This window comes from Neodiprion fabricii, chromosome 2, assembly GCF_021155785.1.
Source record: "Neodiprion fabricii isolate iyNeoFabr1 chromosome 2, iyNeoFabr1.1, whole genome shotgun sequence".
Classification (NCBI taxonomy): Eukaryota; Metazoa; Arthropoda; class Insecta; order Hymenoptera; family Diprionidae; genus Neodiprion; species Neodiprion fabricii.
Window position 1 is genome coordinate 31,879,384 of NC_060240.1, and position 25,538 is coordinate 31,904,921.

General features: G+C 37.2%; 3 protein-coding genes across 11 annotated transcripts in view; 1 reads left to right on the forward strand and 2 right to left on the reverse strand.

Annotated features, from left to right (window-relative positions):
• The window catches only part of LOC124176399 (14-3-3 protein zeta), a 28,918-nt gene extending 26,993 nt beyond the window's left edge, over window positions 1-1,925 (reverse strand). Inside the window, exon 1 of one of the 5 annotated variants that reach the window (XM_046557639.1) lies at window positions 1,786-1,925. The gene's annotated coding sequence lies outside the window, so the exon portion shown is untranslated. The remainder of the gene's footprint in view (window positions 1-1,785) is intronic. The other 4 variants (XM_046557642.1, XM_046557637.1, XM_046557640.1 and 1 more) reach the window with 4 other exon arrangements.
• A 121-nt stretch (window positions 1,926-2,046) lies between these two features.
• LOC124176400 (mRNA turnover protein 4 homolog) lies at window positions 2,047-3,600 on the forward strand. Its single transcript, XM_046557643.1, has 4 exons — window positions 2,047-2,253; window positions 2,454-2,758; window positions 2,863-3,099; window positions 3,389-3,600. The coding sequence occupies exons 1-4, from the start codon at window positions 2,226-2,228 to the stop codon at window positions 3,539-3,541; spliced, it is 723 nt and encodes a 240-aa protein (XP_046413599.1). The 5' UTR covers window positions 2,047-2,225; the 3' UTR covers window positions 3,542-3,600.
• Window positions 3,601-4,456: 856 nt separating this feature from the next.
• On the reverse strand, window positions 4,457-22,534 carry LOC124174660 (phosphatidate phosphatase LPIN2). Of its 5 annotated transcripts, XR_006868967.1 has the most exons (15): window positions 22,164-22,534; window positions 15,393-15,682; window positions 14,737-14,982; window positions 13,993-14,165; window positions 12,957-13,815; window positions 12,558-12,709; window positions 12,214-12,425; window positions 11,795-11,977; window positions 11,036-11,569; window positions 10,861-10,954; window positions 10,522-10,789; window positions 9,889-10,392; window positions 9,642-9,745; window positions 7,988-8,682; window positions 6,815-6,952 (listed from the first exon to the last, which is right to left on the reverse strand). XR_006868967.1 is itself a non-coding variant. In XM_046553978.1 (14 exons), the coding sequence occupies exons 3-14, from the start codon at window positions 14,923-14,925 to the stop codon at window positions 6,799-6,801; spliced, it is 3,417 nt and encodes a 1,138-aa protein (XP_046409934.1). In that variant the 5' UTR covers window positions 14,926-14,982; window positions 15,393-15,682; window positions 22,164-22,534; the 3' UTR covers window positions 4,457-6,798. The 5 variants fall into 5 exon arrangements, 4 of the variants coding, with proteins under 4 accessions (XP_046409934.1, XP_046409933.1, XP_046409936.1 ...); XM_046553978.1 differs by lacking the exon at window positions 7,988-8,682 and having other exon boundaries at window positions 4,457-6,952; window positions 12,558-12,700; XM_046553977.1 differs by lacking the exon at window positions 7,988-8,682 and having other exon boundaries at window positions 4,457-6,952.
• Window positions 22,535-25,538: the final 3,004 nt, after the last annotated feature.

Consider the following 25,538-nt stretch of genomic DNA (forward strand, 5'->3'; position numbering starts at 1 on the left):
TTATCTCGGCAGCGACGGATCTAAGTGAGCATGCAACAACGCCGAACTCGGCCGAATGCGTGCAGAAATGATAACGCAAAAAAACAAGAAAGAGATACATTTGTAAAATAAATGTGCATGAAAATCACGAAAATCATAAAAATCTTGAGACGCCATCTGCTTATAGGCAAAGGCTTTCGACCTGCCTAGATATGCTAGATAAATCGCGGCGTAGGTACACGGCAGACGTGGGTCACACTACGTACGACACATAATGCATGCACCCACGTGAACGACGTGTGGCCTTGCTTTAATAGATTTATCCACCGTCATGTAATTGAGAATAGATTCTCTGACCAAATAAATTCGAACCAACCAGAATCAGGTGCGTGCGCTTGGAGAGGATAGAGAGAATAAAAAAAATAAAATAAAAATTAAACGTCTATGAAGCTAACAAAGAATTTCTTTGACCGTTGTTTGTTACAATGTGCTGTACGTACGTTGACCTGTGCCAAAGATTGATCTGCCAGGAATCCGATAGATCTTTGGTGCGACATGTAAGTGAACATTGATTTAATGCCGCATATTTGTGAATTTACAACGAGAATATAAGTCACATGTAGCGATGCGGATAATATCTATTCCAATCCATCGATTTCAATAACAGCGGGGCTAATTAGTTCCCATTTGTTATTGATCAGTCTCGCACAGGTAAACTCACGGTAAGATTTACCGACACAGTAGACATAATTGACGAGAACTAATTTAGTCGCAGTTTTCATTCTATATCCTTCCGTGTGATCGTTAAAACTTTTTCCTGTTACATGATCGTAAAAGTTGAACTAAAAATGAAGTTCAGTTTGGAAAGAAAGGGAAACAAGGCCTGTTGGAGGTTTGAAGACCGGATTGAGATATTAAAGTACGTAATAAGGCGATCCACCTGGATGAGAGAAAGGGCGTGCCTAGTCGTAGGCGTTTGTCACGGTCAAGTATGCGACGTACTTCTACCAAGCTACAACTACGTGTGGCTGCGGATAATTGCACAGTAGGTATGACGAAACGACAACGATGGTACACCGTTTATTACTAAGATTTAAAAATCCGAGGATACGAATCGAGGATTGGAGAAAAAAGTGCGAGCGGTTGGCGAGAAAGAGGGAAATAGAAGAAGGACATCTCCGATTTCTCATGACCATATAAGGAGCTAAATTCTTAAAAAATGATCGCTCATAGTAAGAGTAAAATATGACAGTTTGACATGCGGGTATTGAACGGCGGTAGCACGTGGTTAATGATAGTCTGACAGTCGATAAACGGTGAAATGCCCGAGCACTGTCAGACAGGGATACGTTAAATGCATGTGAAAAAGTTGGACATTTTTTTCGCCGGCAACCTGGCAAAATGGCAAAATGGCGCCCCTGGCGCCTGAGACACTCCTATTAAATGCGTCACTCGAGCCGTACCCTCCGCGGCTACATTCACGCCTATCGCCTTTACTCTTTAGGTACGATCTCGAACCGGAAGATTTAACCCGTCTACTTGACACGGAATATCAAAAATGCCGTCATTACTGACTGGCTCGATTATCCTAGTGATAGGCGCACGACGTCAGTATCTGTATGGCTGCTCGTATATTCGATGTGGAAGCCGCTTTCCAAAATTTCCATCATCTCTAGTTGCTACGGGGTTCACACAGCCCGCAAACGACGTTGCGCACATTTAGCATAAAATTAACACTTCTATCGTATGCACGGAATCTCCGGTTAGCGAGGATTCGGTTTCGATACATTTTTGGTTAAAACTCACCTTTTGAATGCAGAAAGTCGCCTGGAAAATCAAGGCTTCAGCGAATTTCAACGACTCCCGTCTAACACGATCTCACAGAGTGCACTGCCGCTCACCGCCGGAAACCGCCATTTTAGACTACGTTCGATTAGACACTTCCCCTACCATCGATCATAACCTATCTTCATTCGATACGCGCACCGTTTTCAACCCTTGTGCGATAAACATCTTGTGTAATTTTCGAAAATTTTATTGACATACACAATACCTCACCGATGCACTTGCAAATTGAATAAAAATGAATTAATTGTGAAGTTGAATTCAACGTAACCAAAATGGCGTCCACGTTTCCTCCTGACTGTTTACTGCGTGACATTCGAACCGGTGCTACTAGCACATGGTTTGTTTTTTAAATAGTACCTCAAAGTAATCAGACCGTCTGAAAAAACAGAAAGTGAAAGATGCCGAAGTCCAAAAGAGACAAGAAAAGTACGTAAATCACCTCAAACACTATCGCACAAGTGAAATCTGAACCGTTGTCCAGATATCATTTGCACATAACCTATAACTTGATATATACATGCTTGATAGTCGTAACTGATTTTGCATTTGGAATTATAAAAAATTCTCTAACACTAACAAGTTCTTGTAATTATTGAAAAATGATAAATTTTCGTTTTAATTTTCAGTCACACTTACAAAGACCAGCAAGAAGGGACTGGTTCTGAAACAACAGATCGTCGAAGACATCCGTAAATGTGTAACAAAGTATAACAGCATTTTTTTGTTCTCCGTTCAAAACATGAGAAATAACAAACTTAAGGACATCCGGGCTGAATGGAAGGACAGCAGGTTCTTTTTTGGTAAAAACAAAATCATGGCGCTTGGCTTGGGCAAATCTCCCGAGGAAGAAGTCGAAGATGAAATACACAAATTATCTGCCGCTCTCAAAGGCCAGTGTGGGCTCCTCTTCACCAACAGACCTAAGGATGAGGTACTTGATTAATGAAAATGGCAATATACAAACATGTAAATGAATTAAGCAAATATATCATATAATTATTTCAGTATTTTTAAAGGTTTTTTTATTTGGGACAGGTCTTGGACTGGATGGAACAATATGGTGAAGAGGATTATGCACGCTCAGGTTTTGTCGCAAATGAGACAATAACAATACCTGAGGGACCGATGCCAGAGTTTGCGCACAGTATAGAACCACATTTGAGGCAGTTGGGACTTCCCACATCACTTCAAAAGGGAGTTGTAACATTGCTCAAGGATCACGAAGTTTGCAAAAAGGGCCAGACACTCACTCCAGAACAAGCCAGAATACTGGTACAACATTTGTATTTGTTTAGCAGATGTTTTCAAGTATATAGATAATTCCATTATAAAAAGCTCAAGGGCTTCGGTTATGTACTCTTTTTTTTTTCAATTTGCTCTTCTGGAATTTTAATGCTAGTTCCCTCAATTTTCCATGAATGAAATCCAATACAAAATTTGAGAAAAACTGAAATCCACCCATGCATCTCACAAAAGATTTCTCATGGAATTACATGTATACTTTACAAAGTACCAATTTACTGAATTCAGTATGGAGCATTATTTTTGTACCTTCTTACAGAAACTCATTGGCAAGGTATTAGCAACATTCAAGTTAACGCCTCTTGGGGTATTTGTCAAGAGTGAAGGATACATGCCAATTGCTACAGATGATAACGATGATAATGAAGATGACAATGTAGAGATGGAAACAGAAGACACAACAGATACCTGAAATCAGAATTAAAAATGACCTAAAAATGTACATATTGAATAAAAAATTGTTTTTCCATTTTTGCGGTTTATCATTTCTTGAGTTTGTGAATAAAACCTACAATTCTTTTCTCTTATCTCACATTCCAGAATATCAGTGACAGCAATGCGCCGAGGAAACATGCATGGTCCAAAACAATCTAGTCCTTGAAATCCTGCTAAAAAAAAGCATGCAGTTATTAGAAACAAACGATTTTGAAATCTCTCGTCAGCAGTGCAAATATCAAGATAAATTTAATGAAAAATATTATTACCAAATAATACACAATATTTACACATTGTACATACTCATTCAATGAATAATGAGTTGCATATTAGGATTTACTATATTTTGGATCGTCGGTATGACATGGGTGAGTGAAATAATTAAACGAAATTGTACCTTTTATGTGTATAAAACTTTGAAAAAACTTTTTATTACAATTTCTGATACCAATGTGGGAAATCATTGGATCTAATCTTGTTAATCAACAGATAATATATCATTGGCTGAATGGAACTGTTGCAAAATCTAGTTGTGAAAATTCTAAAAGAGTGGCATTCAAAATCACAGCAAATAATCATAAAAAACGAAGTACTACTTCTGTAGAATCATGGGACATTTCTGATAATGAGGACAACGGAAAGGCAATCACCAGTCACAATGAGCTAACGACGTATCGGGCTAATTTTATTTAGCAAGTAATCTACAGTTTTTGTAGTGTAGCTGAAAAATGACTAAATCTCAATGGTACTGTTTGTATTGTATCTGAAATGAATTCTGGTATGGTTGAATTGAATGTCAGAGTGCTATTTCAAACTTTTCGACGCAATTCGTCTGCAAAGGAGTACAAATAAATTTATCAACTACTTTTACAAATTGATAATACTAAAACGGTTAATTATTTTTTTCCCTTTATTATTTGAAACTTGTGTAGATTACAAGATATGATTATTACATTGAATAAACTGTTGCATAGAGAGCTTGATAATATTTAGTTCAAACTTTCATATTTAATTATTTAATCCATTTACTGATAAGGTTTTCTTGATAGTAATAGGTTTTGAGCTCAAACTGCATTCCACTTTGAAAAGGCATAATTATTCTTATCCTCGGAAGATACCTATTGTTTGTTCCCATGCGGAGTGAATAATGTTTATGTAAAATAGTGAGTGAATTGTAGAAGAAATCTTGTCAATTCTTTTTTATTGACGTTCATCAAAATACATATAAATACGTAATATATCTTATTACGAGCAACTTGCTTTTTCAATTTGGAATGACAATCGTAATAAGTTATATTCCGCTCTCAATGTGTTAGAATTTAAATAAGTTCCACATTCTAATAGCAATATCAGCTCTCTGACAAGAGGTTTTCATTAAAATACATTAATTCATGATCATTATCACTAAAACGTATCATTTATAGGCAACAATTATGTGACGACACTGAATGTAAAGCGAAGTGAGCGAATGAAATATAGCTGTGTACACGTGTTGTTCATGTTCCTCAAATCACAGGAATTCAGATCGTCGTATCGACTGGAAATTACCTAAACAAAAGGATCGGTAATAACAAGAAAAACTCGAAATATCGAATTATTTATCAGGTAATATCAATGAAATAGTCGAACACATATTCTAAAATGACAACTAAATTTTCTTACTAGATACGATAGTATAATACTTAACTAACAAAATCAATAATACCTGGTTACGAAATAAGTTTATATATTTTACATAATGTGACTTACAGACCTGACTAATTTATAACCTGAATAATTTATAATATATACATGTCTTACTAAACGATAATCAATTATTTCAACCAACATATAGTAATTTTACAAATTCTAACTAGATGTGAATGTCTCAAATCTTTTTTATTCCAGTGCCATACGCTTCCAATTTTCACATCAAATTCTTTTTACAAATAAATACAGAGACAAAAATTAAATTAAGAAATTATCGAAGGGTTTTATAAATATAAAAGTATGATTATCTATGTATAATATAAGTGGAAAATGATCTTTGGTAAAGTAATTACGCATTGCATTGTCAATCAGCGTTGTGTAATTACTTGATGACAAAAATAATACGGAGAGTAATACACACAACAATGAGAAAATATTAAAGATTGAGTTATTTTAATCAATGTCAACTATTATCATACTTTATCACATGAAAAATAAAATGTCACCTCTTCAATTTTTCTCTTAATTTTCTCACCTTTTCAAAACTAACAGTACAACATGTAAATTTATAAAGAATTTACCCTGAAATCTTAAGAAGTAATTCATAATATATCAAATAAATTAAACAATAAATCTACAAAAGTAATTTAGATCCGTTTCACTTCGTGCAACAATTTGAGCAGATACTAAATTTAGTTAAATATAACTTTATCTATCCCCTTGCTCGTAATATCACAATCCAAAAGTCAGTCCTTTTATGTTCCAACTCACCATGATCAATTTGTAACACCAACTGAATAGAAATCTCATTTAAAGAAAATAAATAATAATTGTCTGAGTAACATGGACAAGACAAGAGGTAAATGTTATACACCTGAATTATTGGTTTACAATCAAAACACTTTCAGTGAAAAGCTGGCAGTATGTCGTAAGCAACAGATACTAATCTTTTACAGATTCAATTTCTCATCTCTCTTAAAGCAAAAGCAAAACACGTTGACGACGTTTAACCGACTCTCAGATTTCAAGTAGTATTGATTTTGTTCAAGTAACTGCCGGCTGTTCCTGCTACTTAAGCTGCTAGGTGCAGTATGAAACCGGCGTGACGTATGCGATGCAAGGAACTAGTACCGAGATTGACAAATAAATAAACAACTGAAGTCCACAAGTTACGTGTTTCACTATGTATCACCTATATTGGAATGTTTTTGGAATAAACAACGTAGACTATGTGTTTTCATAACGTAAAGTAAAGTAAAAGTGGTCGTTCATTTGCTAGTCATTTAAAAAGAAAAAAGAACCGAAATAAATATTAGAAAGCTATGAAAAATACGGGGAGTCAATTCTTTCATTGCAACAAAATGTTTCTTCTTCTTATAGTCAATGACAATTTTGAATGAATAATAAGACAAAATATTTCGTAGCAACACGTCAGCCGGATCATCAGCTGCATCAATACACAGAGTATAAAACTTAGCTAGACAGAACAACTGTTTTAATAAATAATGAGCGATTTATTATTGCTCAGGTGTCGAGTGAAGACGTTTATTGCGTGGTTTGTGTCTCAGTGCTTAGTACTTCTAGATCCGGCAACTCAGGAATTGGCTCTCGCCAGTAAGCAAAATTGCTAAATTCGTCAGTTGCATCTTCAGGCAGGGGGGGAAATAGATGATCTACAATATAGCTCATGTTCGAGTATCTGAAATATAAAACAGAGATAGTAAATTTTTACAAGTTTGGCTTACCACGTGAACATTTAATTAACACATGTAATGTACGCAAGCAGTAATGATTTAGCAGCAGATAAATTATGTGTAACACACAGCACTTCCTTCCAGGCTCAATGGCATTTAATTTATAATGCCAGTATTTTCCACCGGTTCAGTAAGGTTCGTCTGAACTGTGTTAAGAACGACTGTTGTTTTACTGCTTAAGCAACAATGACCGTAGTGAATTTGTGAAAATGAAGGTTCAATGGTAAGTATGTAGACTGTCTCGTTCCTAAATTTGAGCAGATTACCAAGTTGTAATAGAGGTATGAAAAGAATGCGAATAGACGTGGCTTGTGAGAATGTACATGAGAGAATATCAGCAACAATCGTTTGTGATATCAATTGGTAAGTTTTCAATTCTATTATGGTATTAGAAAGTCAATGAAAATATTTTGAACTCATAAAAACATTTTTCAATTAAAATAATTGTAAGAAATAGACGAGTAGCCGAGTTACAAACCATTTAGTGTATACTGAGTGCACAATAGTAGAAAACTCAATAAAATATGACAAATTTCATCAATTGCATGCCATCGATAAAAGGTTGGATTAGAAATTGCTTTTACGAGATACGTGAATAAAAATTATCATTAAGGTATTAGATGGATTTGGACACCGTACCCTGTGAAACTAAGCTGATGCACGAATGCGTATAAACAGCAATAACTACAGTTTTGTGATTTGTGTAAACTAACATACTGGAAGTTCACTGAAAGTATTGAATTGCATATGGTAATGAAATCGGAAGATTTAAGCAATACGAGAAAAACATTGGCAAACCAAACTCTAAAAACGTAAACCTTGTATTAAGAGTTATGGTGTTGAAGGAAATAAGCGTGACATCAAAATTAATTAAATTGTCGAACTCTGAGCATGAAGAAAGCCAAATGAATCATCAGTCAAGTATATTTAAAAAAATCAAGCTGAGAACAAAAAACAAGTGTGTAGTGTCGAGTGCTTACCCTATACATCATAAGTAGAGAAGTAGCAAGCAGATGTACAACCAAATACGTCATCGGTTTTCGACAATAAATAAAAAATATTATAAAAAATATATGGTCAACAGTCCAGCTGTCACGATATAAAAATACATCTTTTCTTTAAAAAATTGAGGGATCGAAAAGATCATATTTTAGAAGTTGCCTTGTGGTAAACAGCTACCAAAACTTGTATGATGAAATATACATATAATGTAATTACTAAATGTAACTAAGAAAATGATAATGAAACTGGCATGATAATACTACTAAAACCAAAATTTGATCAACTTCTCTTTGTACATTCTCAAGCATTTGTAAACCTCTATGTATGTATGTACATCTATACTGTGCATATACTTTTGATCTGATTCAATATCAGTACCAGGCTGAAGTCTACTCCAGCATAGGCATGTAATATCATTTTGTACGAAAGACTAGCTGAGCTGGATTTTAGTATATACTGGGAAAATTCGTAAAACGACCACCATTGATTACATTATTTTGACAAATAATAAGGCAAGTTGATAAAGTCGTCGCAAAATTTGACTAGGATTCATTGACTTGTGAAGGACTTTTTTATTGATTAACTATCTATCGTAGCGTTGTCATCTGTAGAAGTGCAGTGGTATTGCAATGGCGGGAACAAGTCATTGACCACTCCGCTCTGACACGTGTAACTGCAACCACACAAAACAGCCCCATGTCAAAACGACTAAAGTGCTATTAGAATTTTGTTTAAATCGGCTATCCATATACATTGGTTAATCTGCTACACATCCGCAGTGTGCCTATGCCAGCTTATCTTTGCCCAGATGAATCTAGTAGTTCCACATGTTAGGCATCAAGCCGTGAGAGGGAAAAGTATTCACTGTAATACGACAAAACGAAAAATTGCGAACAAAAATTTTACCATTTTTCTGATTGATACACATGTGGGAGCACCATAAAAAAACCTGTCTTATGATTTTCCAACAAGACAGATAACTGTAGTAGAAATGTCATGTGAAAAATTAATATTTGTAAAACGACAGTTGTACAAATTCAAATATGTAAGGCAAAAATAATCTTTAACAGTAAAGGCGGTTGTACAAAACCTAAACGTGCAATATTAAAGAAATAATTAAAATCCTAATTATAAACGTGCAGCCTTCAAATTTGTATAATATTGTACAAATGAAACCACGCTATAAACAATGTCATATTTTGACTAATTTACTTCTTTTTCACTAAAATTTTGAAGTACTTCTCTGAGGCCAGTCCGAGTACAATTTGGCTGTATGATAAAATCAGATGTATCCTAAGGCCAGGAGTCTTTTTTTGTTTGAAAATACCAAGTGAAACATTTGTTAACAGACTTTTCTAACAAGATGATAAGTTTCCTGTCTTTACACAATTGCGAAATTGCAAAAAACCCTAGGTTGCTAGGACTGGTAGCAGAACAAGTGAAATCGACCAGAAATAGCGAAATAATTGACAATATTAAACAAGTATATAAATACTAAGGATTAAATATAGATTAAACTATGATTATTACATTCACAAACCACCGAACACTACGAATAATCGCAGCAACCAATATCCAGTGGCACAATCAAGTACCGATCACAAACAAATGTGAAAAAAATTAATTACTCACGAGGATTGGAATGTCTGCGTCAGCTCGTGCTTCAATTCTCCGCGATGATTGATCGTGAATATTCTTACTATGGGAATGCCCACTGCTCTGTATGCCCAAACATCCTAGTTCATGAAAAAAAAAGTGTAAGAGATTTAGTACAAGAAATTTCCAGCAATTGACAGATCGCTTGATTCATAAACACTTCGTTTCAGGACAATACTCTACGCATTTTAGCGTAACAACAGCAAGCGCAAATTAAACTCACGTTTATACGATTTCCATATCCAGCATAGAAAGGCTTGGTATCTTCTGGAAACAAGGCTTGAATATCGCTGAGGCAAGATATTTTAAACTGTTCTGGTTTTTTCTCGATAACTTCTCGATGAAATGCTGATAGCAAGCTCGTAGGATTAAGTAGCAAAGGTCCTTCAGGCAGAGACAAATCTCCCTGTTTTATACTCTTCAAATATTCCCTGGTGAGCCTAGCCTGGCCAATAGCTCTAGCAGAGAGATACAATAGCTTGTATCCATTATTTTTAATCTTGGTGAATAGCTGAGCAACACCTGATTGCGCCCAGTCTTTACCAACAATCGGTAGAATGTGTCCTAGCACGTCAGATTTCGTTATTGTACCATCTATGTCAGATATAACGATTTTGTCATCCCAACGCCATTTGTAAATGTGACATCTACATCGGGTTGTACCCTGATAAGCGGTTGTCACGCTGAACACTACCTCGTTTGCACCATCCTTCAAACCCAAACTGGCCTACAAAACGTGAAAGAGGAATTTTTAATATAAATTTTGTGTATTGGTTTTGAATTACACTACGGATTACGAGTATTTGACAGCGAGAAAGTCTGAAAAAGTTTACAATATGAGTAATATACGGCTTACAATTTGTTCTGAGGAAAGCCGCAGAGTCTTTCTGTATTTTTCGGTGGATTCATAGTAGGGTCTTCTTTCTATTGGTATTTTGACTCCTTGAGGTTCGTTGCGATTGCTGTCAGAGTCCTCACTGCCACTGTAACCTTCTCCCTCTTGCTCACCATGTGTCTTTTCTCCTTTATCAAGGAGTGATTCTTCCGGCATATTTGGGAAACTAGTCTGAGCTACAGCCTCAGTTCCCAAGTGCATATCGATTATTTCTTCCTCTTTTTGATCTCTGAAAAATAAATACCATTTATATAATCCTATTGATTTTATCATACGAAACACACAGAATAGAAGACTTACATTCTGATGCTAACTGATGGCACACTCTCCGACAGGGAAGCTTCTTTAACTCCAATAAACTGTTGTTGAGTTTGGCCGATTATTGGGCCATCAACTAGTGAAGAACAGAAAATTTTCGTTTGACTTATTTGTACAACATATTGCAACTGATGATGGAAAGTGACAAATTAATTACCTTCTGATAAATCCTTTTGTTTTTTAGATGGCTGACTGGAGCGACTCCATGAAAACCAAGAGCTGTAACCAGTACGACCCTCAGTTTTGCCCCCACTTTGCTGTTTCTCGTCCTCGTGAACTGGAGTCAGCATGTAACGAGCACATAAATTCTCTACGGCACTCTGGGGCAAGTGCCTTTGAAAAGCAGCCAAGGTCATGAGGATGGGACAGGCCATAGCCCAGTTATAAAACTTTCCGTTAATTTTTATGACCAAACTTGGATTTTCGAATAGTTTTGGATCACTACAGACATCTTCAAAGTGAAGCAAGTTTTGATGGAATGTTTCCTCAGATGGTCCATCCTTGGAATCTAAGCCACCACAAAGAGACAACGTGACGTCAGCATTGCTATCGAATAGGGAATGTTTTGGCTCTTCAAAATCACTGTCCAGCGATTTAGGGCCGCCGATGGCTCCTTCAACGCTGTTTGGACTCTGAGGTAGACTTGGACCATTTCCAGATTCTGCGTCTTCTTCGTCCAGACTTTTTCCACCTAAAAAATTAAGAAAGAAATTCAGAAATTTGAAAGTTTCTTTACACTAAGTAACTTTTATTTCGTAATACAAAATTTGTTCATGTACAAATAATTTATACACAGTTAGCATGATTAGTTACAAGAAGCAGAACAAAAGCTCAGTATTCTTTATGCATAAGTATGGGTTTACGTATTTCGAGAGAAGAAAAACAATTGTAAGCATAGGCCAATGAGTAGCAATACCTTTAGCAATAGTTGCTCTGTGATGAGACGTTGGCAAATAAAGAGCAGCAACTTCGGGGTCAAGTTCGTCTGCATTCAGATCGCTCAAATATATTCCATCTGATTCTGGATTACGTACAAAGCGAGAATTGGTCCGCTTCATGTAGGCCAATGTACGACTCAAAATCGATTGATGGGCGTCGACTGCCATAAAAATTAAATTTAGCATATGTTTTCGAAATGGCTAGCAATAGAAGAAGAATGAATGATAAAGGCCAAAAAAGGTAGGCTTAAAATTGTTATAGTTTATAACAAACGAAGTCTGTGTTGAATACAATTTGCTTAGGAATTGATGCTTGTAAGATCTTGCAACTGGGTACTTGCAGGGATTCAAAGCTTGTTACGTTTTTTAGTGAAGTACTAAAAATTTTCATACTTACAGTCAGTAGGCTGATTGGCTACTGTCGAAGTATTCAACGAGCTCCTATGCGATGGTAGAGAAGAGTCGGGAGGAGGGCTTGGCAATTCTCCCCATCTCCAGCTCTGCTGATGCGTCTTCTCATCCTCAATTTCAGCTCTATCTTCAGTGAGCTTACGCATTTCAAATTCTGTATCAGACTGAACTGGAGAACGAGGCCGAGACTCCCGATTTCTAATTGAATGAGATCAGATGCTTTCATATTGAGAAATATAATGTTCAATAACAAAATATCTGAACTAACTTGATCTTGGTTTCTTATTATCTGAACTTTTTCTATGTTGAATTGATGAAAGGTAGACTTACTTTGTGATTTCTGTGTCACTGAAGAAATGAAAATCTGATTCTTGACGCGGGACTGTAATTTCTTGCGACAAGGATGACAAGTGGGTTTCCGTAGGTTCAGCTGACGCGTTATTGGTTTCGACTTCGACAACCGGACTCGGGCCCTTTAATATCTTTAATCAATATATTCGTAATTATCTAATAAGATTAAGTCAATCTAAAGAATATTGTATGCAAGTCTCTTCGAGAATACTAAAAGAGCTTCTGCAATGTTAAAAAAAACAAATAAAAAGGAATAAACAGCTAAAAACGTAAATTGCTTTCAACGGTACTTTTTCTAGACTGCATTCAAATAAAATGAAGCGATCATTCAATTGAATACTTTTTCAACTTTCAGCATTGTAATCGAAATTCACTTACAGGTTCGCTCTGAGATTCGTCGGCAGCTACGACGTCATTCTCGCTCATTTCAGTCTGACTACTGCTTCCATTACTAGTTTTTCTTTGCACTCCTTTCTTCTTCATAATGCTTCTCCTCTTGCGTTTTCTCTTGGACCCATTGCTACCTTTCGTTTCCTCAATAGTTTCATCCTTGGAATTTTTCTTGGATAAAGAAACGTTCGATTCGTCACTAGACTTTTCCTTGGAACTGCTTTGAGGATCATCCGTTATTGGCCGGAATTCATTATGCACAATGCTTATTTTACGAATTCTTGTATTAGAAGCAACAGCGTTGAAGGTTTTCACAGGTGCTACAGCCGAGGCAGGGTTTGGTTCCTCTCCATCGATATTATCCATATTGAATATCTCCTCGTCATCGTGCTTAGAGTCAATCTGATTATCATCCCACTTTTCTTCCTCTTTGCCTTTCCAATCACTGAGCAAAGCAAATTCGAACTTCTGTCTTTGCTCTACCGGCAGTTCTGGAAAATTTTCTTTAAACAGTCTTTCTCTGTCCTCAGTCTTAAGTGCAGAGTATTGCTCGCGTATCATTTTCTGCTTTTGTTCAGTAGATATGACACCGAAATTTTCGCGAAATATTTTGTCACGTTCCTCTGTAGTCATTGACGCTATTTGAAGCCATTTTTCACGGTGCTCTATTGGGAGATCCGAAAACTGTTCTACAAGAAATTTCTCACGCTCGTCTGACGGCAGCGCTGACATTTCCTCCCATTTCTCACGCTCTATTGACAGCACCGAATCTCTAAGTAGCTTCTCACGTTGTTCTTGCGGAAGTTCCGAGAGCAGGTTGAACCTGAGAAACAAAGTTCCACTCTCCCTAAGAATAGCGTGAACAGCGAAATGAGTTATGAAAATTATAATGTTGAGAGCTAGATACTGGCTGTTTTTTGTTAAATGAAGTAAAGAACGAAAATGGTGCAATCCTAACTTTAAAGGAATGAGCGTTGACAAATGATTGAGTGGTATAAACCATGCTGTTAGTGGCTTTGCTTACCTTTGCTGTGGAAAACAACTGTCGTGTGGAATTGGAGAGCATGCAAGATGCGGTGGAATTTCTGTGTCAGTTGGTGAACCTCCGCAGCCAACTTCTTCAACGAAAAAAGCTTCCCCAGAGTCACCCAACTTCATGTGAATTTGACGTGGTTCTCCATTTATTTCGATATCAACCTGTGCCAAATAAATGACAAGAATCATTTAATTGTTTCAGAAATGACGTGTCCAATCTGAAGTATTAAGAATGGGAAAATAAAATGTTTTGTCATTTGTAAAGAGGATACCGTTTTTTGAATATCAAAGATGCCCGCTGGTCATGAAGAAAAAGAAAAAAATCAACTACGTAAAGTACATGCATAAACTAGATGTTGAATGCATTTATCCAATCAGGTTTTTTACGATATGTAATCCACTTTATTACGCTATGGATATACATCCATATATTTTCCTCTGTGTTTATCACTCATGTGCAAAATACAAAGAAGTCTAAATAGGGAATGTATTGGAACAGAGCTAAATGGTTAAACAAACAAGTTATTGTTGGCATCATAATCTTGAATTATGTTAGCAAGCATGTAACGACGATAATTGTAGCAACTATAAATGTATGTGATTGACGATGATTAGCTGGTATTACCAGTGCCGTATTCATGATATCTACAACACGAATCATGGAGATGAAAATTACGCAGTAACAGAGTGTGTCAAACTAGGTTTAAAAATTATAAGGAACAAAAGAACTCACCACTTTCTCTCTCGATCGAAGGACACATAGTTTTCCAAATCTGACGTGAAAAGGTGAACAGGCAAAAGATCCATCAGGCTGTTCGACAACGACCACGTCAATGGCACCAGTTAGAGTAGCAGCGTTTATTTCATTGTAAAAGTCCCTAAAGTTGCTGATGAACTTTCCAATGTAGTTCATGCTGTACATATTGGGTTGTTTTTGCGACCTTTAAAAAGGTCTTTTGGATGCTGTGTGGGTGTTCGCCTAATAAGAGGGTGCGATTTATTGTCAGACTTTGACTATAAAGTGTAGAGTGATTTCAACATAAAGCTTCTACAGATTAAAATATAAATCGTTGATAAAATTTTCACCAATTTTCCGAAGCCGTACCGTGACTTTCAATAATTTACCTAACCATATTGACAGCGAGCTGTCATCGAGCCGAAAAGCACGATAATTGTCAAAGTAATCCTGTGACAATACTACAACTCTCTCTCTCTCAACGTATTCACAAACCCTTATTACGGATAATTTGGCACTATGCTCGACCGCGCATTACTTCACACACTCGCGAGTCACAAAAGCCGTGTCGGTGAAAAGATTATAAACTCAACTAGTTCATAAAACGATATTATCTATACGTATGAATGAAATCGCAGAACAATTATACGCACTCGATGCCTGTGTGTGTCGATTAAAAAACTCGTCCAGAATCCGACGTCGTGTATCGCCGTATGAAGCAACGGCGATCCTCCTTTGTTCCCTCGCGGCCAGCGATGGCTCGTTCTCTGTGACAAGTTGATATAACAGGCAGACGCTCGCTCCGACGGCTGAGCAGACGGCAGGTTCCTTACGTCAAGTGTCACGTGACTTAAGCTGAGCCAATCATCGCGGCCAAAACCAACGGTCGATAAGACGGGGCTTCCACGTGACCGTAGCGTTCGAACCGCGGGCTTCTGTAAACCTGCGATCAAAGTACAGGCATGCATGATGTAGGTGTTACTACACGTAACACGAGCGTGTAGAGCTCGGATGTGAGTCATATATTTACTCGTAAATTATTCGAAAATGATTTTAAGCGACGCTACTAAACTCACTGGAGGAATTCCGAATCGTCGTTAAGTATGATAGTAGGGTTTTAAAAATAAAATAAAAATAGTAATTATACACGGATAAATATAGTTGTGTTTTTATACTCGCTGATCAATGCGATTTATCACAATGAAATAACGTCAAGTCCCTATATTTAAAAGATATTTTTTAGAATCATTACAGAAGGTACTTTTGCCCGGTAAATGTACTGCGAGTAATAATATTTTCTTCGAGTTAGGCTGTAATTGAATGGAAAAAGAATTTACATAAGCAATACTTTTATGAAAGTAAAATTTTGGTCGTATTACTACACAGATTTCAATATTCCGCTGTTCTGTTATATCCATAAACGACCAACGTTAGATGGTAGTCCGATCCGCAGCCTTTCTTCGTACATAAGGATATTTGGAAAACCGTAATGGTTATTTTACATAGAAATTACATAGAAATTACATAGAAACCCGAGCTGTAATTATGAAGAAAGTACTTATAGGTATGCGTGTACATTGTTAGAAAATGACTTTACTTAAGAAACCCAACAAACACTTCTTGGAGCAACAAGAAGCCATTAATTGTAAGTATGGAACTAATCACAGCGCAATTAAACAAGTCACACCTCACGCTCCAAATGATACGGTCCTGATTGTAAACAACTGCTTTGTCTCCTCCGCGCTTTTTTTACACTCTTTACGTGGACTTTATTTGTCCCAGTATACGAATTACACTTACTGAGGTCGCAGGTGCAGCGGAATATTACGAAACGACCAACATACCTGCAGTGATTTACTATTTCACGCTCGACGGGTGTACCACTACATTTATAGACGGGTGCATGTATGCGTGCCCAACTCTTGTAATATTGCGTCTTGCATAAGACAGTGAAAGTAATATAACCGTTGCTTGTATTGATCAATCCAAATACGTAGGTACGTACCTACACAATATCTTCTTGTACTCCCTTTCCACGGGCCCTTTGTACACACAGGGTGTATATCGATTCACCGCAAGTAGGGGTGATAAGTTGTATAAGATAGCACGAAGCAGTCTATATCTATAGTATAGTTCTCGGAAGCTGTAACTAATTTTCCTTATACCTTCTTCATAATTTGAAATATTTTCAACAGTATCAACTAGAAATTTCATGAGAGTTGCATAAGTATAAAAGCTGTTTGTTCATGCCTGTTTTCCATTTTCGGCGGGGTCAAACCTGAAATGCGATGCATACAATGGAGTCGAGACAGAAAGTAATCACCTATTCTACATAAACTGTACACCTGTGTCGACCAATTATCTTTATTTAACGATTAGAAATCACACCATAATGAAAGAAATCTGGAGGAAAACGACGGCACTTAAAATTTCACCCAAGGTTACAATAGCATGGTAAATTAATTCTTTGGACCGTACGAACGAATGCTGGTAATCGTTTTAACCCGAAGCTAACAAAGGCTAACAAAACAAATCAACATGCAGCCTAATACTGCAGTGTAATCTAATCGAATTAAACTTTGCACTTTGTAATTCCGCCGAACAAAAAATAAAATAAAATAAAAAAATAAATGTCAAAAATGATTTCATAAGACAAACAGCTCGGTACTGACTAACGGTCAATCGATTAACACGATTACAAGGTATCGGATTGACGGCCAAGGATGATACGTCTGGGTATCGAACAGCACTTTGTCATAATCGCTCGTCAGTAGTGTTGGAAATTTCTGACGTCGTAAATGACGAATGTTTTAGGAAACCTTAAAAGTGGAATTAAAAGCCGATTAAGACCCCGTCACAACAATGGTAAAGTTTTCACATGTTTCACCGACGTTATGGGGAAAACGGAAGACGCGTGTTAGTCCCATGTTTGGAACGATATTTTTCTTATCAACCAGAACGCGGTAAAGACGCGATAACTTCGAGCATGAGTGTTCTGTTTTCTTTAAATCATAGGCCTGCAGATTGACAATAGAATCATTGCCGAAAATTTTTTTTCAAAAATATCATGCGTCACGACCGTAGGACAATGCTCTTTTTTGCAAACTCGGTCACTTCACGAGAATTTCTGACTCACTTTAGTCGTGAAAATGAAAAATATGATCCACCTGACTTTGGAGACAAGTTTCGGGTTGTTTCTCGAAGACTTTGGCATGATTTCAAAATACATTCTCTTGGGTAGGAGAAAAATTCCACTCAAAACGAAAATTGGCTTTACCTAAAAAAGATACCTGGTTGCGTAACGTTAGTCTGCCTCCTGTAGCAGATGAAGATACGATGCTGGCTCTGATTCAAGTAACTTGTTGTTCATCTCAAGACGGGGAATATTGATGCAGAGCCAAAAGAGAAGTAGACAACGAAAGAAAAATAGGAAAAGTGAAAAAATTTTCCTACCTCCGTATCTACAATTACGACATAACAAGACTCCTCTACAACTCCTTCTATTTCCAACATTCAGTTTATGTAAAAAGTGTAAAAAACCATTTTCAAATTGCAATAAACCATGTACTTGCGTGAATTTGATACGGCTAGCTATGAAGAATTTATTAATAATTTATCCGTAGTTGTATAATAAGAAATTTTCGGTCTCTTCATAATTATAATTTACAACTGTAAACGTATAACTGGCGAATGCTTGGAGGCATGCCAAAATTATACTCACTGATATTAACGACCCGCCAATTATACCTGACCGTAATGAATCTCGAGTGGCAAATAACAATGACAAGCACTTTAAGAGAAAAATTTCTAGCTTTTGATGAGAGAACTGAAGAATACAAAATAGGCAAACCCATTCTCTCGCCTTGTTGTACCCTTTAATGCATTATCCTTCTAATGATCATTCTAACTGTATAGGGGTTTAAACAAATTACGTTAAATACACGATTTGCGTCCCGAGTTCGCGGAATGAAGCGTTATTGGTAAATAACAGTATGGTTAATGCAAAAGCATATTAATGATTCTTTCAGACACAGTACTAAGCGTAAGAAGAATAAAGAAAGAAATTCAGCAGAGATATGATGTATTCGCAGTGTAAGTATAGAAGCCATTTCTTACGGCGAGGATCGAAATTGGTTTAAAGAAAGTATTCATTGTCTGCAAACAAAGAAAGAAACAGTGGGAGATATACATAGATGTGAAAAAGTACATCTATATTAAATGCACTTCATATAATCAACGTGGGTCATTCACCGCAATGCATATTATCGAACGGAAGCGAAACAAGCTGCTGTACGTAGGATGATGTGCTTGTACAAGGAAGAAAAGAAGAACAAATGCTACGCACATACGATATAGTACTTGGATAAATATTTTTTTCAAAAATCATGGCCTGCAACCCTTGTTAGTTAGACATACACATCCGGATCGTCAAATAATTAACCGACCAGCTTACAATCTGCGGTCAAATACGTTTTTCACGATAAGCAGTGAACGATAACATTGAGTCGGAAATATGTTGTTTTGTTCAGAAGACAGTGAGCAAAATTTGTTTGTACAATCGACAGTTTAGGAACCGCATAGACGCTTAATGGTCACTGACCAGCTGACTGACGTATTTCCGTTGTTATTGTCAGTTATGGTAGGCCTGTGAGCATATATTGCGCAAGCTTTATAACTCATAATACTTTCTATCTACGATTACCGCTGGAATTTGGCAACGTTTATTAACGGAAAGCGATAAAGAGGGACAGAGAAGGCGAGGAACGCCGGTTACACAAACCACTGATCCCGGCTTAATCTACACAAATACATGCAAAATCATTGATGAACGAACTTAGTCCGCACAATAGGATACGTATAGTAATACTGATAAGCCGATCAAGTGCTGGGAATCTACCTATTTGAAAACTTTTACCAAGAGTACCTTATTTACACTAGTGACGCGATTAGGTTGATTAACATCCCTCATAATCAGCATTACACAAATGACGTACGCATATTGTATAATACGAGTGTAGACGTATCGGCTCGAGGTTATAAACTTTATCATGCGAAAGCGATACAACCCGTTAACTTGTGCAAGGGTCGATGCAAAACACGACAATTGCGTGACATCCACGATAACTTGTTGGGCCGGATTTACGTAGCGCTGGTAAACGATAATGAGATTTATGTATGTACCATGCGTTCGAAATAATTCTCCGTCAGCTATATTCGTTATTATTATGTTCGCCTCCCGTTCTTTCCTGTTCTATTTGTTATACGAGCATTGATTGTTAAGAAATTTTATCTGCTCTATCGCTCATTGTTGCGGTATACTGTTTATGTATTTCTCAAGATTACGGCCACATGGTGAGTCGGCTATTTCCCAGTCATGTGCTGCGATCTACGCTGTCCAAGGCTTGTTTCAAACAAAAATTATAGCCTCGACCAACATGAAGGAAAAGCTTCTAGCGTGTAAGATTTAAAGTCGTGTAAAATTCGTGTTACAGTTGAGTATTTAACAGGCATAGTACATGTTAAACCCGCGTATTTCGTTATGTAATATTACACCGGTATATAAAGTTAAATTAGGAGAAATAATCTGCTGTATACGTAACACGCGTATTTATGTACATACACACATGTGTTAGTTGCACAGACATATTTGCGTAAGCAAGCCTTACGCATATGTAATGGATCCGGAATTCCCGATGCGCTTGCTGTAAGAAACGATGACCGAAAGCAAATAGGTTCAAGACTTTGGATCGATAAGGGATTAGGTATTAATAGAATAAAACTCTTCGGAATACCGATTTGGTCAATTCGTTTCGGTTTAGCGAGGTGCCAAATCGGATGTACCGACTCCTCGCAATATTGCAAAGTTATAAATAGTTTTTATGTATAGTTCGGCCATTATTCCGTTCGGTGTTAACCGTAGCTAAGAGGGACTGCTTGAAGCTGCTGAAGAATGGAACAGCTGTAACTTGGATTCAAATTTTACTCATATACGCATTGGAACACTGTGAATGACATCTGCCGGCGAGACGGATGCTTGATAATTACGCATTCCACGAAGTAACGTTAATTTGACAATTATAGAGTAAAAAAATAAGGAAAATTACGCGCGAAAGGTTCAAACCGTACAACGGTTACAATAGCTTACACGCGCTCATCAAGAGACGATCAGTGGAAAGTTCTTGATTGTCTTGCCCTCTGGCTACTGCCCAGGATGACGAGTTTGGCCGTGGACCTGGCACTGAATTGACGAAGAAGAGCCTGGCTGCCACGGTCTTAGGTTATTTTTAATACAGTCTCCTGTATTAGGTGCGTTCGTTGAATGCAACAATTCTGCAATTCTTTCACCCGATGCAGCTGTGTACGAAGATAATTGTGCTTTGTATGTTCCCTGGGTAGAACGGGCATGACTGTTCGGTGGATATAGTTCACCACCGATTTCTATAATCGGAATGTATTCGAGGATTATAAGTATTAATTCTCATTATAAAATAAACGACTTCTTTTGTAATACGTGTATCTTCGTTTCCCCTTATTTTCGTGCCTGAAGATATTTAAATCAAAGAGTTCGAGTTTCAGACGTTTTAATCGCGTGAAAAAAATTTATACGTCGATAAATAATAGAAAAAAGACGATTACAAAAATAATGGGTGGGTATAATAATGATAATAATATCTATCTGATATTTGGCATATACGAATAGCCGAGGCACGTGCTCTGATGTAATTTTGTTTTTTCACTCCTGCTTCCTTTTTTCTTCAACTCACGATGATTTAGAAGCGACGAGTGTTGGGTAACGATGATGACGAATTATTACCACTTGGGTATCGCGACGACTTTTTCTATGTAAAAATTGAGGTCGACAAACAAATTCCATCTAATTACAAGCAACTTATCGGATTTGATAATTACTACCGTATTAATCAGACCAACTTGACTCGTGGCTCATTGTCAGAAACGTTCGGCTGCTAACGTTGGCGATGCGGTACAGCAATTAGTAAAACCATTCCGTATTCAATTAGCCGGCGAATCGCGCGTACTTCAAAAAATGCGCGCGGAAGAGCAAAGCGTTGATTGGCTAAATTATTTGAATTACGATCTCGGTTGAGCGGACGATACGCAAAGATCAACCGCGATGAGGGAAAGCCGCACAGAGTGGCGACGGATCGACACTTTCGTATTTAGGCCAGCCGGAGTAACAATTTTCTTTGTACGGGGTTAAACGGAGAATAATTTATCATCCGCAAATTGTACGACCGACGATGAGCGAAGATCCGCACAATTGCGAAACGGCGGGAATGAACTTTGCTGTAAGCGCCGGTTGATGATAATTGGCACAATTGTCCATTTGCTTTCAACAGGATACACAAACCTACGCCTAATGATTTATAATTTAAATATAATACATACACCAGCAGTATATTCACCTGGTATAACTGATACCGCAACTCGTCGGATGAGTAATCGTTGAATCTTCAGATTGACTTGATCAAAAAACGTTGCGGTTGTGCGGTTTAAATTTCAGACTAATCGACGTATCCGCATTCAATTACTTTACTATTCTATACTCAATATTTACATGATTGTTGAATGCGCAGTTTAAATACTGCCGCACTCGATATCATATACAGTAATTTCCTGTATCCCGTATGCAAGCTATGTTTTACAAAATCGTCACAAACTTTATGAAACACAAAAAAACTAAGCGACAGGAATATCTGGATGTATAGTTGAAGCAGTAATTAGTTAAAGGCAAGATCAACGTCCTCACTACTCGAACACTTGACACGTATTGAAGCGGGAAGTTCTCTCTGGTGTATCGTTCCTTTTACCTTCGTCGCGCTGCTTGGCTGGCGAGTAAACACGCGATTTGTTTTCGCACATGGTGCTTCGTTCTGATTGGCTGATAAGTGAGAAGAACTATCGCCTCGTGCGAAAGAGAAGGTATTCTTTTCTCACTTCAAAACAAACGTAACCGACACGAAATCAACGCTCTTTCCTCACGCACACACAGATATACGCAATACGCATACATCGAGCTTGGTACGACCTTTTTTTTACTATTGAACAAATGCTTCAACAGTAATAACAATGATAATGGTGTAATGGAGAATCAGGTATTCGATATATGCATGCAAACCAGCTTTGACAATTTTGTAACAATTGACCATGATGCAATAATCCAAAGGGTCAAGAGCCTTCTTAATCCTCCGGCCTCGTTCATCTTGACCTATATTAATCAAGGATGAGCTGGTTATTTTCACCGCAATTTTATCGGAGGACATTTTCGACGAGTGAAATGGAAAGAAGCGATATAATCGAAACCGATATAAAAATTTGATCAACGAAAGTAGAATGACTCAAATTTAATTATACACGGTTATTATCGACCAACGTGTTACTGCATGTTAAATATATAAGATATGTCAAAAATTTTACTCACGTATCTGTAATTAAGAATTGATTGGTAATCGTTGCGTAACTTATTCATTAAATTCAAATTTATACGCGCTTAGAAATATTTTTCACACTGAAAATACATGCTCTACGATACGTCATCTTACGGTGTGTACGATATGCACGTGCGTACCTACGTCGAATTATTACGTGTGTACGTACGTATACATATATACGTGTGATTATTATAGTCGAGTAAACAGCATGGTTTTCGCACGCAGAGTGAGAGAGAGAGAGGATACATAGTAGTACTAAGAATTCGCGATAAGGCACACCCACGGAAAGGAGATACGCGATTGGTCGAATATATGGTTGAATAATAGAAGCGGGGATGAAGAACCGTGTAGGATAGTTACGCTGCAGTTATACGACGCCTACGCGTACACACGTGACCCTGAAAACTGAAACGAAAATACAAGGGGGGCTTGCTTACGATTTTTCTACAACGCAGATGTATTCTTTTCTAACAAACACGACGATAGCGATCATTCTGTCAACAACGTTAACTACACGATGACGGTGAATACTTGTTTACGTTTCCTATTGTTTAAAATTATTTTATTCTTCTCTATCGGATTCAGCCGGCAGATTTACGTGCGATGTAGCGTAAAGTTGAACGCACTTTGTATTACGGTGTGTAACAGACGAGTCGGCGGTACATTGAATGAGACTAGAAATCAGTCTGATAAAGCTTTCAAGTTCTCATTCAATTTTCCCTCTCTCTTTCGAATGACATTTGTTAATGACCGAAAAAATTTCTTTCAAAAATCTGAAGTGACATTCGGTTTTTATCTTTTCTAACGGCGAGAAACAAAATTGTTGAATTCGATCCTCCGTATCACGAAGTGCAAAATTTCGGGTACGCAGCGTGCATTTGCGGTTCGAAGACTTTAGGATGAACTCAACACCGGAAAGTAGACACGAGCTTCTAAAAAAGTTGATTTTTATAGGCCATTGCCGATATTTGAATGAATTAACAATTATACATGCATCGAAGTATATGTATGTACATAAATCACACACATGCGTATAGATGTTTGCCTTGCGAAGAGTCACACCTTCCGTCATTGCGTTCGATAATGTAAACAGATTACAACTGGTATGCTAAATTTTTTGCTGTACCCGATTAGGATTCTTTCTCTCGGCTAGTTCCGTGATGTAAGTACGTTAACACGTGACCGAAAAGGTTTCCACAAATGCTTTAGTAATGCACTTTTTTTTTATCGCCATTCGCCTTTTCAACGTCTTACAACTAGTAAAGGTATAATAGAATTGCGTAGGTATTTGTCTCATTCCTATTAATATCTGTCGAACGATAATTGTATGAAAATGTTTTCTTAATCTGTAATATCAGAAGTAAACACAGGATCTGCGATTGAGATTATTATTTGCGGTTTTAATTAATGAGCGTAATGCAGTGACAGTTAATTATCAACAGAGTTAGTTATCTCTGGATAAAGATATTATGTACAATGTACATACATACGCATATTAATTACCTAAGTTGGAGCTGAGGCCTTGGAGTTGATTTGCAAAACAATATTTTGGCAAAACTTTGAGATTAGCTGTATACGTGTGGACAGGCTTATTATATGTGTGCGTTTCTGTGTACCAAGGAGATGTTTGCTCACGCATGCTGCTCCCGTCCATTCCTTGCGTATCAAATTACACATACACATACACCTACAGGCACGTGGCCCACGCTACGCGGTGACAATATTTTATCACCTTGAATATTCTGACGAATTACGATTTTCGGAACGGAGCACAACTGTCGAGGAAAGTAACAGTCCAACTTTGTATTTTTCTTTTTTTTTTTCTCTCGAAGATTGAAAGTGAGATGAAATTCGAAATGTGAACAAGATTCTGCCTCGTGGTTCGGAAATCTTTTCATATCGCGTATTCGTAAAAATATGCATGGGTATTATATCACGAGCAGTATAAAAGAAGATACAAGCGAGTAATCCGGTAATTAATAATGATTTGATATTTGCAATTCCCGCTGACAAGACGTGCACACGTGTGTTTGACCTTCAGAGAAATTGCGTTGTGTTGTGTCACTTGTAGAAGGGCGAACTTTCTCAAGCTTGGCCCGCAATTGGGATTCGTGTCGAGCAGAATATTATTTATCACGATTCGGATACATGCTATTTTCTACCGAAATTATAACCCACATTTGGCGTACAACGTCGAACAACGTTACCCGAAAATGTGTTCGTAGATATCTCTTCGCAATATCTTGATTCGATGGACATACAATGTGAAGTGTAGAAACCAAGAGGTGAAACACCTACCGGGTGGTCGGTAAATTACTAAATTCTATTGCATGGAAAGCAAGATGTGTA

Bases quoted from the DNA above. Each gene is read 5' to 3' on its own strand.
- LOC124176400 (XM_046557643.1), top strand. From the start codon at position 2,226: ATGCCGAAGTCCAAAAGAGACAAGAAAA. The intron at 2,254-2,453 runs GTACGTAAATCA...TTTAATTTTCAG, and splicing joins GTCCAAAAGAGACAAGAAAA to TCACACTTACAAAGACCAGC. The intron at 3,100-3,388 runs GTACAACATTTG...ACCTTCTTACAG, and splicing joins CAGAACAAGCCAGAATACTG to AAACTCATTGGCAAGGTATT.
- LOC124174660 (XM_046553977.1), bottom strand. From the start codon at position 14,925: ATGTACAGCATGAACTACATTGGAAAGTTCATCAGCAACTTTAGGGAC. The intron at 12,710-12,956 runs GTAAGTGAATTT...TATTGATTAAAG, and splicing joins ACGAATCTCAGAGCGAACCT to ATATTAAAGGGCCCGAGTCC. The intron at 10,955-11,035 runs GTAATTAATTTG...GTTCTTCACTAG, and splicing joins ACAAAAGGATTTATCAGAAG to TTGATGGCCCAATAATCGGC.